The 18943-nt window shown below is 37.8% G+C and overlaps 1 protein-coding gene across 7 annotated transcripts in view; it reads right to left on the bottom strand.

The window, feature by feature from the left end:
- The window catches only part of Elavl2 (ELAV like RNA binding protein 2), a 164699-nt gene that overhangs the window by 73015 nt on the left and 72741 nt on the right, over positions 1-18943 (bottom strand). For 4 of the 7 annotated variants that reach the window (XM_042692914.1, XM_042692911.1, XM_042692915.1 and 1 more), the window contains exon 1: positions 682-753. The exons of 1 other annotated variant lie outside the window; for it this stretch is intronic. In XM_042692914.1, the coding sequence (XP_042548848.1) occupies positions 682-753 (72 nt within the window). Of the gene's footprint in view, positions 1-681; positions 773-18943 lie in introns of those variants that run through there. 2 more of the 7 variants (XM_042692910.1, XM_042692912.1) reach the window with 1 other exon arrangement.

The following is an 18943-nucleotide window of genomic DNA, read 5'->3' as shown; positions in this document are numbered from 1 at the left end:
ACTCCTCACTTAATTGCACATTTATTTCCATGTTCAGGTGGCAAGAATGAGCTCCTAAGCCAACATTCAAGTGAACAGCTGCAGTAGGCTGTGTGAGCTGAAAAATTACAGCATCTCTCAGCTATAGGACCATCTGCTCAGAATAAAATGATACTAATGTGCTATATTTTACAAATAATGCATATTCCATTGATAGGCTCAACACAACTGTTCACAGAATGCAAAGTCTTTCAACAGTTACTGGGCAAATAATTTTCAGCCAGATTTACAATTTCAACTTTTTTTGAGCATCAGAAATTGTGAATAACTTCAGAATGTAGTAACCAAAAAAATACATAGTAAACAGAATGTAAAGAATTACGGTAACTTAATATTTAGACCATACCAAAACTTTTATTTTTGTTTTTTTTTTAAAAAAGCTTGTCACTCTTTTTAGTCTGCTCTAAATCCTAATTGAGATTATAAAAGGTGCATACAAGAACATGTTTCTGATCTAGAGATACTACTAACAGTTAAAATTGCAATGTGCTTAAAGTCCTAATGATGGCCATACCATAATAGGTTAGATTAAGAATAATTAGTATGCCAAATTAAAGGTTCAAGTGTTTGGTATGGCCTCAGCACTTCTGCAACATGCTAAAAAAAAAGTAGCCTACAGAATTTAAGAAAAATCCCACAGACCCCAGTCCAAGGCTCTGCTGCCCACGAACCACTTCTAAGCAGAGAAGCCACATCACACAGTCTGACTGCCATGTTAGTTTGGAGTTGCCGTCTGCAATATGGACACAAAAAGTACCGTATGTTAGATGAGCAAGATAATGCAACAAATCAGTTTGTACAAAATTTACAGTGATTGTATTGATATTCCCAGCACGTCCATGCAGTGTGGCTTAATTGAGTTTGAGGCAATTCCAATCTAATCTTTCCAAATTCATTTTCACATGTAGTTTTCTTGCACAAATTTAAGCATTTTTAATCACAAGCCTGATTTTAAGACAATATTAACTAGTTGTCTTGGCATCTATCCTAAAGAACTACCTTAAACCACATCTCAAAAATTAAAAAAGTAAAATGAAGCACAACAAACACCCCATGCTGTCCTTTCTTTTAAGGATGTGGGAGAAGGGAGGAAATGTGAATGAAATTTTATAGTGAGAAAAGCAGTCATGCAATTCATAAGTGATTGTTTTGCATAAAAAGCACTTTCCCCAAAATATCAAAAGGGCATTAAGAGAAGCTATATTTGCCCACACTGTTACATTATACTACAAATGATCCTTAATCCTGAGACTTAAAATTAAAAGTGAATTGAAACCCTGTGAGGTTATTCTGCCACTATAGTCAAACTAGTCCCTAACAGTTTCACTGAGAATTGCTCACGTATACTAAGAGGCAGTAAACCAGCATCTTTCAATTGAAATAATTGGACCAATAAATGGGATTGTTGGAATAATGCTTGTATAGGATGTCAGCTTTGTCCCTGAACAAAATCAAGTGAACATTTTTTAATATGTAAATTGTAAACCCAGCACGATTTGAAATTAGTGCTGCCATGAGGCCTCCAATATAGTTAATGGGCCATTTACCACTTATTACAACTTGCCCAAATACTAAACAGAGCCGAGATATTGGCACAAAAGCCAAAGTTTCCTTTTATCCATATATGCAGATACTTTAAAGAAAAATGTCAACTTAATAATCAGAAAACTCAATCTCTGGAAATCAAGCATAATGGGAGGCTGACAACATGTCTTATGTTTTTATGATCTTTACATTTAACTTTGGCTACAAGCATTTGCTGATGCTGCCAGGGATAACAGTAATAACAAGTAGCAATGGATTTTATTTTCTGGCATCTACCAAGCTACCTAGGATGCCATGAAAATCTTTTTCTCTTCTTCCCTTCTCCCACTGTAGCCAGAGAATTCAGTCTGACCCTGTGTTCATTAGAGAAACACTTACTTATCCTCAAACTGAACCTGTGAAAAAGCAAAGTGCTTTATGTCCATGAAACATTTTGATGAGAACCCAGTACGGTTAGACTACATTGGGAGAACAGGAGGACCACACCCCACAGGTTAAACCAAGCCTAAATTTATATACAGAGTCCTATAAAGAGTTGCAAGCCAAACATCCCTCATGCTATAAAAACCAGATTCAAATGTTTTAAGAACATCTCCTCAAGTCCATAGTAGGTGCACACTAAGAAGCTGACACCATACCCCTTCTTTCTGAAAGCCCCAAGGATATGAACAATTACTGAACTAAGCTAGGAATGCTGTGTATGGAAAATGATTCTATTGCACTTTTAGATTCCCAGCACCCCAGACAGTTTCTCCGCTTGAGACAGACACATACCTTTATGGGAAGTTATAAATAAGTTGCTCACATGGCCCTTACCTTTATGCTGGGCAACAATTCAGTTACTAAAAATGTAAAGCTACATCCCCTTCACTTAAGGACAGGCAATTCTGCTCTACTCAATCTACCACAGACAACTGGGCTCTGTACTATTTATAGATTCCACTGGCTCTGAAACTCCTTGGAAGGGGGAAAAAAAGGCCATGTTCCAGTGAAACACAGCCATTAATTTTAAGGCTTAGAAAATAATGTTTCAATATACATTTGCCTCCTAAGTTAAGCATCAACTGTGTCTATTCAGACTGCTTTTCCACCTGTACACTCCATGTAAAATGCATGAAAACGCACATTACCTCAGACCAATCTGAAATATTCTGTATTTTCACTGGACTCCAAGAGAAACTGGTAGGGTGTTATTTTGGTGGGAACAGGGATTTTATTTGTACAAGGAGAGAAGGATGACCTCTACCTTTTCACAGTTACAAAGTTTACTTCCAAAGACCATTAAGTCTTTTTAGGCTGAATTTTTTAATTTTGTTTAAAGAGCCTTCAGTGTACCTATAACTACCGTTTTCTTACTGTAGAATTATGAGATCAATGATAATATTTCATTTCTCCTATCTAAGCCCAGTAAGATTTTGGTAAGTCAAACTAGTCGAATAGTTTCCTGATGATAATGGGAAACTTTTTTAAAGTCTCTATTTTCCAGCCTTCTTGTAAAAATAAAAATTCGTGAAACTGTAGTAATCATCTCCTTCACTATTTTTAAACCTCTTACAGACAGCCACCAAATAACACTGACTGCTAATCAAAAATACCTGAAGAATATTCCAAGAATTCTTGCTAAACTCACTTGGTACAATGCCTGTAAGTATGGGGGGGGGGGGGGAGGGGGGCGGGGGGATCCAAAACAGAAATTACCTGATGCTGAGATCAAACCTCTGTGGGCTAAAGTCATATCAGGTTGCTAAGAAGTCTGCTGCAGAGTTCCTCCTGCTGCTGCTGCTGCTGCTGATCTAGTCTGACATGCCATCCATACCTAGGGTTACCATCCTGATCTGAGCTCTCAGGCTGGGGCCATAGCTCAGGCACTGGCTAGGCACTGGCCTAGCAAGGGCAAGGCCCTGGTTTGATCTTATCTGGACTCTTACCTTCCTCTAAACTACCAAATTACTGCCTTCCACAGGTTAATTCACGTTAACACTATTCCCAGGATTTTACTAAATCATCAATAGTCCCCTACAGTTTCTTAAATTAAGTATAACTATTTAGCAGAATTAGTATGCATAAACTATTTAGTAGAATTAGTATAAATACTAGAGATCCTCTACTACTTCTAACAGCTTGTTATTTTAGCCATCTAAAATACCTGAGGGCTTCCAGTCCCTCTGAACAGTCCAGTGTCATACTTTCTGGTTTTGCTCAGGTAAGTTCCACCTGGTAGCAAGGTCCCCACTCAAACCCTCCCAATTTCATGGATTTATGATAAAGAATAGTATCTTTAAAATTTGGAGGAAAGGTAGCCCTCTTCCCCAACAGCATGAAGTTAGTACCTTGTTTTTCTACCTCAAGTATTTGTCTTCAGAGATAATATAATTTCAGTTTTGGCACACTCTACCAACCACCCTCACCCTCTAAAATACAAATCCTTACTACATGGTAAAACAAAGAAAGCCATTTATATTGCAAGTGATCAGTAGTGTGCTTTTTATCAAGAACCTTTTACATTGACTTGCTATAAAAACATGGCAGCTAAAGCATAGCAAATCCCAAAGCATAGCACTAATGTGTTCCAAGCCTCTGGGCAGCAAGGACTTGGAGACGTGGCATGTTGGGTTTGGGAATGATTTTAGGATAATGACAGAAACAAACAGTAAATAAAATTTAAAAAAATAAAAAAGATTTGTTTGGAACATAGTTGAGTTATGGTTTATAAATGTTTTTTAATTTGATACCAACTAGGAATTTAGGCACATAAAAAATGATAGTATCACTAAGAAGAATCATGGCTAGAGGCAAAGAAAAGCATTTCTCTCAGACTAAAAGAAAAGAAAATCCAACTTGAATAAAGTGACCTGGGGCTCCACATTTATTTGCAGTGGGTAGGTTCTCCCTATCTAGAGTCTCACTGCACCAGGATAGAGCCAATATTGTGACTTCCCCCTGACCTAACTCTCGTGAAAGGCCGCACTGTAAGGTGAGCAGTAAGCATTTGTCTCTAAAGTATAAGAGATAAGCAGCCTTTTCCAAGAAGCACTCTCTTTGAGGAACACAACACAGGGAATGAAAGCAAAAGATATACCCAGTGAAATGCATTAACAGGAGAAACCGCTCCTTCAGTAAATGCTCTCCCATTGAAATCACTCAAATGGCAAGTTCATGATACATTTATGGCTTTCCTGAATTAAGCAAAAGAATATCCAACCAAATGCTGCAATCCCGGGTCTACATGTCAGTCAAAAGAATGAACTATTATTTTGTTTTCCTTTAACCCTCTTTGCTGTGGGGTTCCTAAAATAATCTGCCATTTTAGACTACATAGGATTTTCTCAGCCCTTCTTAATCCTCCACCACCACATTTTAACCATCTCACTTGCTCCACAGATTCCACAACCTCAAGGTCTGATTTTTTGGCCTTGGGGCTAACAAGGGTCCTAGAACTGTCAGGGACAGCAAACAGGAATAGCTGTAGGAGTCACAGAGAAAGTTCTTTGGCAAAAAACAAAAACAAGAACAAAAAAAACACTGTCTCTTGGTTCTTTATGTCTCACTCCTACATAGTAGACTCTCCAATGTTAGTGTTTCTGGAGATTTGCAGTTCCTGAGCTGGCAGGATTAAAAACTTTGTGGTTAGTGGGTTAACACTATCTGTTTAGGGCTCTAACTCCTCTACTGTCTAGGTCCATCACAGTCATCAACAGTAGGCAAAAATAAAGATCTGGTGAAAAAGATCGCTTACGCTTCACATCCTGCATGTGAAGCATGCTGCACCTGTGAATTTGGGCTAGTCTTAGGTGCTTGAAGCACAGCAATGAACACCAAGAAGTGACTATCTGCAATGGGAGATGTGTGCAGACCAGGAATGAGTATATATTATATAACAGTGGAATTAACTATATAAAGTATACTTTGGAATAGATAGAAATGCAGAACAGATAGAAATGCAGGAAATGATTATGTAGACATGGAGATGGGTTTAATGGTACCTTTAGGGTACTATGGGTACTAAGTAGTATTAATTAAGATAATTAGCTCTGAGCTAAGGCTTCAAAAACTGATGTGAGCTAGCTGCTATTACAGATAAACCTCCCTTACCACCATATCTACATCCTACTCCCTATAGTCTGTCATGTGACATGGCAAGGGGAATTACAATTCCTGATAGAATCAATGTGCCTAATAAATTGATCTTAAAAAAAGAAGACTATCTTAGATTATACTCTAGGTCTAATTACAGGACCCTTATAAATAAGAAAAGGAAGAAAAGTTGTAAGAAGTGCTGCAAGTGAGCATCCATGTCCCACAACTATAATTCCTAGCTATTTAGGAGGGTGGTGGTTTTAGGCCCATCCAGACAGAAATGTTCATGACAGCCTTTCTCAATCTATAGCTAGGCATGGTGGGCTGAATCTGACATCTTTGCTCTGTGGTAGGCTAACATTGCAAGAATCATAGTTCTTGGCCTACAGTACAGGCAGAAAAATCTGCAAAGTATCATTTCAACAGAAGAACCCAGGTAGAGTGGCAAGTGCCTATCATCGAAGCTACAACAGGAACCAAAAGTAGACAGAGCACAGTGTAGGCTATGTGAGACACTGGGATCAAGATCACAACTCCAGATTAGCCTAGACAGGAAAGTCCACAAGAGTCCATAACAATCAGATGAGCATAGTTACGTGTGCCTGTCATTCTAGCTGTATATAACAAGAAGCCTAAAATATGTAGATACTGGTTGAGGCATATACCTAGACAGGAAGCAAGACCCCATCTCAAAAATGACCAGTGCAGAAAAGATCTGGAAGTATGGCTCCATAGTGAGGTAACTGCCTGGCAAGTTCAAGGTCTTAAGTACAAATCAACAGGCCATGTACTTAGTCAACAGGCCATGTCTGGCTTCAAAAGGAATTACCAACCAAGGAAAATAGGCAGTCACTAACAGCTAGCAACTGAAAAGAAACCTTCAACACTAAAGCCTTCAGAAGGAATGCAGGGTTGCCAGCCATTTCCACTCAGCACATTGAGAAGCACCTTGCATGATCTTTGACCTTCAGAACCATAAAATAGTAGATGTGTATTGTGTTAGCCACTAAGTTCACAGTAATTTGTGTAACAGGAAACAAGTGCAGCCCCTACAAGAGCATCTAGAAGAGGTTTATTCCAGGCAGACAGACAAACCAGGACAAAGCTGGTCGGCTGTGAAGAACAGCAGTGAGGAGCTACAAGGAGAAAGAAGGAGATGCATCAAAGGGGTAATGAGACCAGACCACGTAAGGCTTTGAATGCCACCATAAGAAAGGAAAGGATTGCAAGAAAAGAATAGTGTGTCCCCTCTGAAAATCAACTGTGTGGAGGTGCTCTGGAGGGCAGTCAAGCCACTCAAGGAGCAATCAGGTCACCCAGGTGTACACTGTCAGTGACTGACCAGGCTGATGTCAAAGGATGCTATCACATTCCAGATAGTCTCAGAAGTAAGCACATTCCTATTGTGTTACATTTTAATTATACCAGTAAACTGTTTAAATACATCATCAAAAAAATTTTACATTCCAACTGCTCACATTTAAACAAACCACCAAAACATTATGTGCTAGAAACTAAGAATACAAGATGAATAAACAAAGGAGAAGTTTTTATAGGGCTGTGACTAAAAGAGCAAAGTAGGAAGAATCTACTTTAGGAAAGCCAAAGCACACAAATCTGAGTACACATATCAACTCAAGTTTTTCATTTATGTATTAATACTTTACAAAGGAAGTGAGCAACAAATCCACTGAATATAAAATAAATCATCACCTACTAACCTATGTCATAAATTTCTGCCCTATGAGATCCCCCTAAAAGCATTCAGAAGTCAAAATAAGGAAGGGATGAAGGGGAAAGGAGGCAATACTGAGGACTGAAGAGGATCTAAAAACATTACATATATACACAGTGAGTGAATTAATCAATATAATAAAATGCATCAAATGCTGGTTGAAAAGGTGGGAAGGAGAGAAGAAGAAGAGTAGTGTGGTAGCAGGGTAAACTTGTTCAAGTATAATGTACAAATGTATGGAAATAACAAAAATGAATCCCTCAGATATTCCAACTGTATGTTAATTCCAAAATTAAGAGTCAAAGTAAAAACATATCTCAAAGTTGTCCCCCCACCAACCTTCAAAAACAAAGTGGACATGGGTGGTGAGAATAACTTACATTTGAGGAAACAGAAGTAAATTTTTTAATTAATTTACTTTATTGTTATTATAGAAATGATGTACGGAGGGACTGCAATTACATAAGCCAGGTAATGAGTACATTTCCTATCATACAGTGTCTTCTGTTCCCTCGTTGTCTCCCAGTCCCTCCCTCTTGTTTCACCCATGACTTGTATAGTTCACTGTCATCAGTTTCCAGTGAGCTCCACTGCTGCACTTTTTCACCCTTTATCCCTCAAGTTCTGTGTCCTCCCCCTACCCTCCTGAAGATAGACACATGAATGCATGATACACAAGGTAAAGAAGACAAAATCATCAGAAACTGGAGTCATCAGCTTTTTTAGAGACTGGAGCCTAGAATCCCATCTGTTAAACAAGCTCCACAGATGATTCTAATGAATTGTCAGCCCAGCTTTTCCTTCCTTGGTCCTTCAGAGGTCCCTGGCAATCTTTCAGGGAAGCCACCTATATTTAAGGGACTTCCTTCCTCTCTGAGCAGCCTGAGGATGGTACAGGGGAAGCAAGGGGCTTTACTTCTTCACTGATGGTCACTGCAGGTCTACGTCTTCTTAGCCGCCATCAGCCATGTTTTTTTTTTAAATAGGTTTGGCTCATCTGAATTCTGTTTTTTGTTGCTATTGTCTGAACCATAGCATTGGCAAATTGTGTTTCTTCATCATTCGCTTTGTTACGTTTTTTGTTTTTGGGGTTTTTTTAGTACAAGCATAGGCACAACTTAGGCATAATTCACAATGTTTCTAATTAACCATAGCATGTGCCTGAATTCTTATGAACATAAAAAACGTAATTAGGTGATTTTTTTTTTCTTAAGACAAGCAGTAATTGACTTTGGGTCTGTCTGGATTTAGAGTCGACATTATAGGATAAGAATGTTGATCACTTGATACAGGAATAAAAGTAAAAAATGTTCAAACCTTCTTTCCTGTACAAAATTATATGCTAAGTTTCAAATGGAAAGAGGTACTTTGAACTTCTAGACTCTATTAGTTTATACTATTTTCTAACCTCTTCTATTTATCTCAAGGCGAGCACTCTAACACTTGAGCCACAGCACCACTTCCAGTTTTCTCTTGGTTAAATGGAAATAAGAGTCTCACAGACGTTTCTGCCCGGGGTGGCTTGAACCACAAGAAACGCGATCCTCAGTCTCAGCCTCCTGGGTAGCTAGGATTTCAGGCATTAGGCACCAGCATCCGGCAATTTTAAATGTCTTTGGCCCTTAGGGCTCTCAGGCCTATAAAGAAATAATCATTCCCTTCTGGACCTCAAACCCTCTACTGGAAATACTGGTATAGTGGTGAGCATAGCTGCCTTCCAGAAGTAAAATTTTAATCTGTATTGCTCAACACAGTCATTTATCCACCTCTGGAGGAGTAAGGTTAAGCTGGGGGTTATCTCCAGTCTGGTTACAGGCTAGAATTTGCTAAACTGCTATCTTCTAGTGATGAATCATTCCAACCTCATTCTTTCATTCCAACCTCGGCAGGCCTAATTAATTTCCCATGCCATTATTTGACTACAGAACCTAAAAAGGGTTATGAGTACAATAAGAATAAAATCATAGTTTGTATGGTCAAGTTTTTTTTTGAAAAGGCAGATAGATTTTGGACTGCTAATTAAGTCAACACAGAAATTGGATTAACTTTATATTCTACAGAAATCACAACTATGGGGAATCTCCTCAGAGTAGTACAAGTTGTGAAATCCTCAAATAAATCCCAGTAGTTCTGAGTGTTTTCATTAGGTAGATTAAAAACATAGCTCCTTTGAAGAATAGACACACTAAAATATTCTGTCACATTTTAGCTGGAACAGAGAAAAAAATGTTTAATCTTAAAGGGAATATAAAAGACAAGAAAGGCTTTTGGACAGAAATACCATTTCTTAACACACAAATGTTACAAAGGGCCACCATTCTCCATCTGGCCACTTGAGCTAACATTTTACTCTTTGCTGTCATTTGGCAGGACTTACAAAGAAAACCAAATGTTATAGTTAGCATTAAACCCCAAGCAGTTTATATCAAAATAAAGGCATCTAAAATGTCAACTAACCAAATAAGGTGTATGTATTTTCTTAATAATGCTGGCAGGTCACACGTTCTTCTGTTAAGACTTTGCAGAAACTAGAAATTAAGAGATGCTATCCCAGGGTATATATGGCATAATGCAATGTACTCTTTCCATCCACTGATTTCTGATCCATACAAGATCGCTTCCTCTCTCTACAAATGTGAATATTCTCTCTGGAATTTGTCCAAATAACATATTTCTTTCCAGTGATGTGTTAAGTCCTGAGTGTCTCAAGAGATATATACCTTTGACTCAGATACGTAACAATTATTTGATAAAGAAGACTGGTGCATCTTTATAAACCAAGACTTACACCAAGAAAATTCCTATTTCCTTTGATCCAGTTCTTTTCTTTTTCCCACTTTCCAAAGGCAACTTTCTTTAAAACCTATATTCCAAGCTGAGCATTGGTGGCTCATACCTGTTATCCTAGCTAATTGGAAGGCTGAGATGTGAGGTTCACAGTTCCAAGCCAGCCTGGACAAGAAAGTCTAAAAGACCCCAATCTCCCATGCAACCACCAGAAAACCAGAAGGAGAGCTGTGGTTCAAAGTAGAAGAGCATTAGCCTTGAGTTAAATTTTTAAAAAAAGCTCAGGGGACCATATGTCCAGGCCTTGAGTACAAGCCCCATGATGGACCAAAAGCAAAAACAAAACCTACGCCCCAGCTAGAAAATGCCTACATATATCTGTGACCTTTCATGGAAATTAAGCTTCTGATTTACTTACAATACTTCAAGGGAAAAAAAGGCAAGAAATTGCACTCAAACTGATAATAATATTCAAAGCAATTCCAAAAGGTAGAGATTGCACCCAATCCCAAAGAAATTTCTAGTTGTTCTCCCTGAGGAATGTAGCTAACACTTAATGCTTGCCAAAGGAAGTTGGTACATAATAGGAAGGGCCCTCCTAGCTTCAGAACTTGTCTACTTATTATCCATGCTGGCCCATATCCTCAACCCTTGTTCTTAGATCACTCTCCAACAGAGAAACAAGCCAAGGTGCTCTGTGTTCCTAGTCAATGACTCCTGACCATCTCACCCAGCAGTCTCCACTCATACTTTTGTCAAGATTTCCTGTTTCTCATGTTATCCTAATATGAAATAGCATGTTCAATTGAAAGATATGTTTAACTGTAAATGTTATTTCTTAGCTGTTGCAAACTTGCCATTTTCACTAAGCATTTTGCCTTTTTATAAAATGCAAAAGCACACTGACCTAAGTTTGAAATTCAGTGAATTCATTTTTTTGGCAAGAAATAAAAATCACTGAAAAGGCAAATTATTTAAGCCATTTAAATATTGAGAAATTTGAGGCTGTTAACTAGTTTCCACATTTTTAAATAATTGATGTATTTGAAGTTACTTCAACAAAATTGTTTTAATAAATGAAATTTTTGTACTTGGGGAAAAAAATCTCAAATTCATAGACACAAGTTCATAGACACAAGTCTCCCCAAGTTATATGGACAAGAAAGCAATCGTGTATAACCCCGGTTTTCACTATATTTGATATTGGTATAATTTGTGGAGGAGAAGGAAAAAACAATTGTTTAAATAGGGATACAGGTGGACCCAATGCAACAATGAGATGTACAAGATGTTATGTTGAAAAACGAATTTTACAACTTGGGCGAGGAAGGGTGGGGGTGATGGGAAGGGATGGGCTGGGCAGGGGAAACAAAGGAGGAGGCAACAATGCTTGCTAAGAAATGTACTCATTTCTTTGCTCATGTAATTGTAACCCCTCTGTACAGTATTTTCACAATAAAAAAAACTTATTAATAAAAAAATAAAAAGAAAACAATTATGTAAGTATATATATGTAATATAACCTGTGTATACATGTCCATACATATTTCCAAGAGTTCTTGAGAAGCAGAATCTATTTCCCATAGGCTGAAAAGGGGGGAAAGATATATAGATGTAATCACAGGATACATTTTAATATAAATTAAAGTTAACATAAGTTTTGAGACTTAAAGACGTTTAGCCTTTTGTGTTATTTCTACTCTAGAAGAGGGAGAAAGAGTAAAGGGATCTGTTTTCTTTAAAAAAAAAAAACTTCCATTATAAATTATGTACATACTTAGACAGATGTCAAAGTACTTTATAAATGTTTAAGTTCTGAGTATTTGGGGCTATTATCATTATTGTTAGACAATGAAGATGAGCCTTTCAAATGCTACCATGGAATATTTGCTTGTCTTTCAAGTAGAGGCTCCAATAGTATAATTCCACTGGGAACTTGTAACCTGAAAAGGGAATACAGTGGAAAGTAGTGTGCAGACTTTTGCTAATCATTTGCCATCTCCTGTCCTGGGCCTTTGAAGCAGATGCTGTTAAACTAGATTTAGCATAGTCACAAATGGCGACTAAGAAAGATGGAAATTTTTGCTTAAATTGCTGCAATTTTTAACCCCAGACCTCCAAAGACTGCATTTAAATATATAGGGTGTCAATAGTCTTAAGTGTTCCACATTCAAATTACAGCCTTATCTATTTTAATTTACCTTACTTTTAAAAGCACAAAGCCTTCCCCTCAAAAAGCATACAAGCCTCCATCCTCCTCAACTTGGTCTTCTTATACTAAATTGTTCAACTGCTTGGAATTTTGATATTTTAATATTTTAAAATACCAAATGGGGTAGAATGGAAGATGTGATACTGACCAAGAAGCACTGCATTCATAAGCTGACTTGTAACCCCTTTGTACAACTATTTAATAATAATAATAAAATTAGATTATAATTAAAACACCAATCACTACTATCTTTGTTGCTTTCCTTAATAAGTACTTCAAGTATACTTTAAACATCTTCAACTTCCATTAGGACTTGATATTTATAATTCAAGTAGAGAAGCAGTATAGAAGTCTTGTGCTCTGAAATCTAGACTGATAATGTGCACATTACAAGATCTATCAGATGATGTCAAAATGTTGAACCTCATGACCAGGAAGTATATCCATATAGTACTATAGACTGTCCCATATCATCTCTGTCATTATTTTCAAACTAGCCTGGATTTAAACAGTCATTCTAAGCTTTACTAACTACAGTTTTGTTGCTTGAGTTTTTCTTATTGAGACACAGTCTTACTATATAGCCTACACTGGACTTGAACTTACAATACTTCTGCTGCTGCCTCCCCATTGCTGGGATTATAGTTGTTCACCAAGTAAGAGAAATTAAAAATAAGGAATCTTCCTAAACTGTACACAGAATGTGAACATCTTTTGTTATGGGGAAAAAAAAGATGTTCAGGCAGTATGGATGCCTTCTGTAGAAGAAGTCAATGAAAAGAGGGTAGAAAAAAGTGGAAAAGGAAAAAGTGGAAAAGGAAAAGAAGGTAGCATTTATTGATCCATCATTCTGTGTCAGGCCTCAAGCTCGATATTTTATCTCATTTGATCCTATTGTGCACTATGAACTACACACACACACACATACACACACACACACACACACACAATGTTCTTTAACTTAAAAATCAGATTCCAATACATAGATACAGACACTAAGCAAAAAAGCCAAGGCTGAGACTGTATCTAAAACCTTCCAACTGCTTTCTGCTTCTAGAGTCACCCCTTCTCTAATGCCCCTTCCATTTGATCTACTCCAAAATGGTCAGCATCCTACAAGGCTTCTGCTGATTCCACATTGTGGACAAAGTTCATCTCAGCTCCCTAGTGAGACATCGGACTTGACATGGTTCCCACCTCCCTGTCCATCCAGTGCCTACCAATCCTGTCCCACACAGTAAGCCCTACCAAATTCCCAGTGGCTGCTCCTGCTCCCAGGCTACTTCCTACTGTTATTCAACCTTTTGTGTCCATCTGCAAAAGACTCATTACCTTTCTTTTGCTGACCATGAGAAACTTCATGAAGCCTAAGAAGGAAGAGGGCATTGTGCCTACAGGCAGCTGTCTATGAACCTCTGAGTTAGGCTACACAATTCCCCTGTTCTCCTATAAACTGATGCCCACCATATAAGCCTCACCTGTTTTTGTCTTCTCCATAATGCACAAAGTAAATAACAGAAAGAGGATGATGAACATCAATAAAGAGCACTTCAAAGTAACAAGATAAAGGCCAATTTTTCCTTTTATCCATGTGGCTTTACAATCTTTACCACAAAGGGAAGGAAGCTTCCTGTTGTAGACTTATGTATCTGGAAGTACTCAAAGTCATGTCAGAATATTTATAAACAAGAAAGCTTACACACACTTAGTATAAAATCAAGATTCATTAAAATATAGCAATAACCAAAAACAAACGACAACAAAATCCTAATTATAGTCTTTGTGAAAACAATGCAAAACTAGTATCTAAGGAACAGAGGGGAGCCAAGGGGAAGAGAATGAAAGAGAGGGGAAAGAGAGGTGTGTTCACAGTCATCACACCACAAAAAAAAAAATCATATCCAGGATGACTATAACCAAGAATAGACTTGAAGTTAACACCTCTCTCTTTCAATACAGCTGTTGTCTGGTATATAAAAAAATCATGAAGAAGAGTACAAAAGAGAGCAGAAAAGAAACTCCCTAGATCCCAAAGCCTAATGCCTCTGAACATTTAATGTTTGTCATTAACATTTAGCTGTTTATCAAAATGAATTCTAAGAAATAAAAACAAAGGTTTTGTTGTTGCAGTAGTTGTTGGTATAGGTGGCAATCATGGTGTTTGTGTCTACTTTTAGGGTTTGGTTTTGTTCTTTTTTCGGTCTTGTGGAGAACGCAGTGAGGTGTAAAAATGGAGGGCAAGAGGATGAACAAATGCAAGCATGGTACTCAGTAGACACTATGTGGAAAATGAGCTATGCAACTTGTAGACACAGGAGGGGGAAACTGACACTGTCCAAGAAGAAATGTACTCCTTTCTTGACTTATGAAATGGTAACCTCTCTATACAGCACTTTAATAATAACAACAAAATTATATTTTAAGAAAGAGAGAGGGCACAGAACCTCCCTGAGTCCCTGGATGTGCCAAACACTGTGTTGAGCATTGGGAACACAAAGGTGCCCAGAATAGGTATAGTTGACTGTCATGGAACACATGGATCCTAGCAAGTCAAAGCATAAATGAAACCTTTACAAACTACAGCCAGGAATACTATTCTCTCTGGCTGACCTATGCTAAATATTTCACTAAGAAAAAGATAAAAGGGCAAAGTTACTGCTGCTATGGAAACTACTTCTAACTTAAACATCAGAGTTTGGACATGTATGTGAGGAAAAGAAATGAAGCATTTTGCTTCCTTGTGTTTGAAATGCTGGAAAAGAACAGGAGATGTACACAGCATTCACAATGTTTTTAATATCACCTCTTCCTTATGCTGAAAGTTTAAGTTGACAAATAAGCACACAGGGTAAATTTTCCAGATTATATTTCTGAGTACCCACTACCTGCTAAAATGCTATGCATCTTTTATAAAGTTCAAGTTTGTTTAGAAGAAATTCCTCAGTATAGTATGTAAATGTAACATCAAGACTGCTGGTCAGTTGTATCTTCTTTAATCACTGGCAAGAATTTCAGAAAGTTCCTACTATGTATCAGGCAATATGCTAATCTACAGCAGTCATGACTACAATCCTCTTCCAGATCAACATAACATAGTAAATTTTCAACTTTCACTACCACTACTTTAATCTCAGATGATTTAGCAAAAGGACTGAAAACATTCTTCTTTCTGATGGGAACTATGGTGCCAAGTCCAAAATTTTTACTATTTTTTTCTAAAAAGATAGTGGAAATAAACTCATCCATTTTTCTAAGATGTTTATTATTCTAACAAGATTCTGGAATTGATTTTAATTTGAGAATCACAATAAGAGGAGAGTGGAAATCACTTTTATATGTCCTACGCCACACTCCCAATCCACCCCCTCCTACTTTTTTATAAAACCATCTTTTATCAGGCACACATCCAGGAGTACACTAGGGTATTGAGGCACTAGTGGACACTTAATGCCTTGAACTTAGCTGAGGAACACACATCCTTTTCCCTCTCCATTTCTAGAAGAGTAATAAAGACAAGAAAAAAGTAAATCATAGTGGTAAAGTCAAGACAAGTGAATTAAGACTAGAGATAACTGATAGTACTCTGGACATTTACATGTCCTTGCCATCAGATCAAGAACAATCATTGTACACCATTGGTCAAGACATACAGGAGCCTTTCTCCACAGTGACTTATTCTGAAAAAGATATATATTCACCTGCTGAGACTGAAGGCAGCTGACCTCCTACATTAAGAAACATAGGCCACAAAGAAACATAGGTCCCATGGTTTCCCTTATTTTCAATATCTAGTATATGTCTGAGTCAAGCAGAAAAGGTCAGATAAGGTGATGTTAGGGAAATGAACCCTAAGATATGTATTCAAATGTTTTTTTTTCTTTCATGCGATTGTTTCTAACACATTTATAAGATTATTTCTTTGTTTTTTTGTATGTCCCTCCCCCACGGTATAACCCCTGCTTTCACTGTATTTGATGTCGATATAATTTGTGGAGGGAAAGGGGAAAAACAAATCGTTTAAATAGGGATACAGGAGGACCCATTGCAACAATGAGATGTACAAGTCATTATGTTGAAAAACAAACTTTACAACTTTGGGGCGCGGAAGGGGGCGCGGAGGGGCGAGGATATGGGAAGGGGTGGTATGGGGAAACAAAGGAGGAGGCAACAATGCTTGATAAGAAATGTACTCATTATCTTGCCCATGTAATTGTAACCCCTCTGTACAGTATTTTCACAATAATAAAAAAAAAAAGAACTGGGCCAGGTGCTGGTAGTTCACACCAGTAATCCTAGCTACTCAGGATGCTGAGATCGCAGGATTGCAATTTGAAGCCAGCCCCAGTAGGAAAAATCTGTGAAACTTTTATTCCAAGTAACTACTAAAAAGGCAGAAGTGGGGCTGTGGCTCAAGCTGTAGAGTGCTAACCTTGAGGCAAAATAAAGCTCAGGGCAGCACTCAGGCCCTGAGTTCAAACCCCAGTACTAGTGAAAATAAAAAGAAAAACAATTGAACAAAATGTGAACAAATACACCTCTCATCTATCCATCAAGATTAGTATACAGTAACTGAAGAAAAAAACAGTCAAATGGCCACTTGTAGCAGTCTTTATGAAATAAAGTTCATCATATACTTCAATAGCATGATGAGTAAAGACTCAATAGGGTCCCTCTCAAACAGGAAGAAAAGGTTGGGGGCTGGGAACAGAGTAAAAAGTCTTCATATTTTATACACTGAAGTAAATGGCAGTGTTGATGGCCAGCTGATAAAACCAAAAATAAAATTAAATGATTAATTAAAAGATTGTTTAAATATTTCACACACAAAGTAGAAAACAGGTTATGGGATGATATTTGAAAGAAGAAAAAAGGATTGCAAAAAGCTAGTGGCTCACACCTATAATCATGCACATACCTCCTGGAGAAGTCAAAAGTTAGACAGGAGGAAAGAAAGGTAGAAACAAGTACACTTGCAATGTTCCTCAAGACCTATAAGTCAGAATCACGACAAGAAAAGAGGGCAGCCAGAGTCTGAAAAGATGTTATATAGTCTATCCAATGTCTTTTTGAATTTATCATTCTTAACATTTAAAACTTTACATTGCTTTATAATGTGCTTCTCTTTAAAAAAAAAAAGGGGGGGGCGGAGAAAGGCTGGGAGCTGATGATTGTACTCTTGGGTACTCAGGAGGCTGAGATATGAGGATCACAGTTCAAAGCCAGCCTGGGATTGAAAGTCCATAGACTGTTATCTCCAATTAACCAGCAAATAGTCAGAAGTGGAGCTGTAGCTCAAGTAATAAAGTACTAGCCTTAAGCAATAAAAGCTCAGAGACAGGACAAAAAAAAAAGGAGAGGGAGAGGGATAAATATGGGTATCAGCAACAGTATTCACATTTCCACAGGGCTATTATCCACCCTTTATAAATGGGTCATGTTCTCCTATTTTTCCCAGGTCTGTCTTCTAATTCTGATCCCTGCTAGGGCTGGGTGCCAAGTAAAAAATTATTATAGGTTGGTGGTCAAACATTCTGAAAATGATTCTACCATGGTGGTAAAGGCTAGAAGAACAAAAAATGGGGGATTGGAGATGGGCATCAGTTGCCCAGAATGTATAACTTCACTCCAGATATAGCACAGAGATACAACTAATAATGACCTGCCATGGTAGTGAATTAATCTACATACTTCTGGAATATCCTGGCTACCTAATTTGAAGAACTGTAATTTCAGAATTAATACTCTATAAAAATATTCCATTCAGAAGGGCGCCGGTGGCTCCTACCTATAATCCTAGCTACTCAGGAGGCTGAGATCTGAGGATCACTGTTCAAAGCCAGCCCGGGCAGGAAAAGTCCTTGAGAGTCTTATCTCCAATAAACCACTAGAAAACAGGAAGTGGCACTGTGGCTCAAGCAGGAGAGCACTCGCCTTGAGCTGAAGAGCTGAGGGACAGCGCCCAGGCCCAGAGTTCAAGCCCCACAACCAACAAAAAAAAAAAAAAAATCCATTCAATAAGTACAAGAATGAAAAGAAAACATCAGACATCAAGCTGTATTACTGAGTATCCAAATATGACTACCACATGTACTCAAAATACTCTAATATAAAATCTACTTTAGCATATTTATTTTCCTGGATTTGGAACAGAAAACCATCTTACACACAAACACACACACACACACACACACACACACACACACATTAAATACTGTCCTGTCCCTCTGAGCTGAGAAAAAAGTCAATTTAGACCTGATTAAATATTTTGATACTAGAAAGGAGAGGAAAGGCACTTCAGTTTCTTTATCCTCAGAAAGAAGGGTAGAGTGGAGGAAAGACACAAAGATAAAAACCAGCTCATATTAATTTAGCTGCCTTGAATTAATTTTACATAAACTACCAGGCTAAATTCTGTAAAAGCTATGCTGTGACATACTACAAATTAAATTTTGGAAGCAGAGTAGGGTAAGTAGGGGACAGAAGAAGTGAAAATCAGCCTCACCTTACACTTCTTCCCCCACCCTTTTCAATTTATCCAAATAGATTCC

This window comes from Dipodomys spectabilis, unplaced genomic scaffold (assembly GCF_019054845.1).
Source record: "Dipodomys spectabilis isolate Male_0828 unplaced genomic scaffold, ASM1905484v1 ptg000158l, whole genome shotgun sequence".
NCBI lineage: Eukaryota > Metazoa > Chordata > Mammalia > Rodentia > Heteromyidae > Dipodomys > Dipodomys spectabilis.
This window is presented reverse-complemented; position numbering and strand designations above follow the sequence as displayed.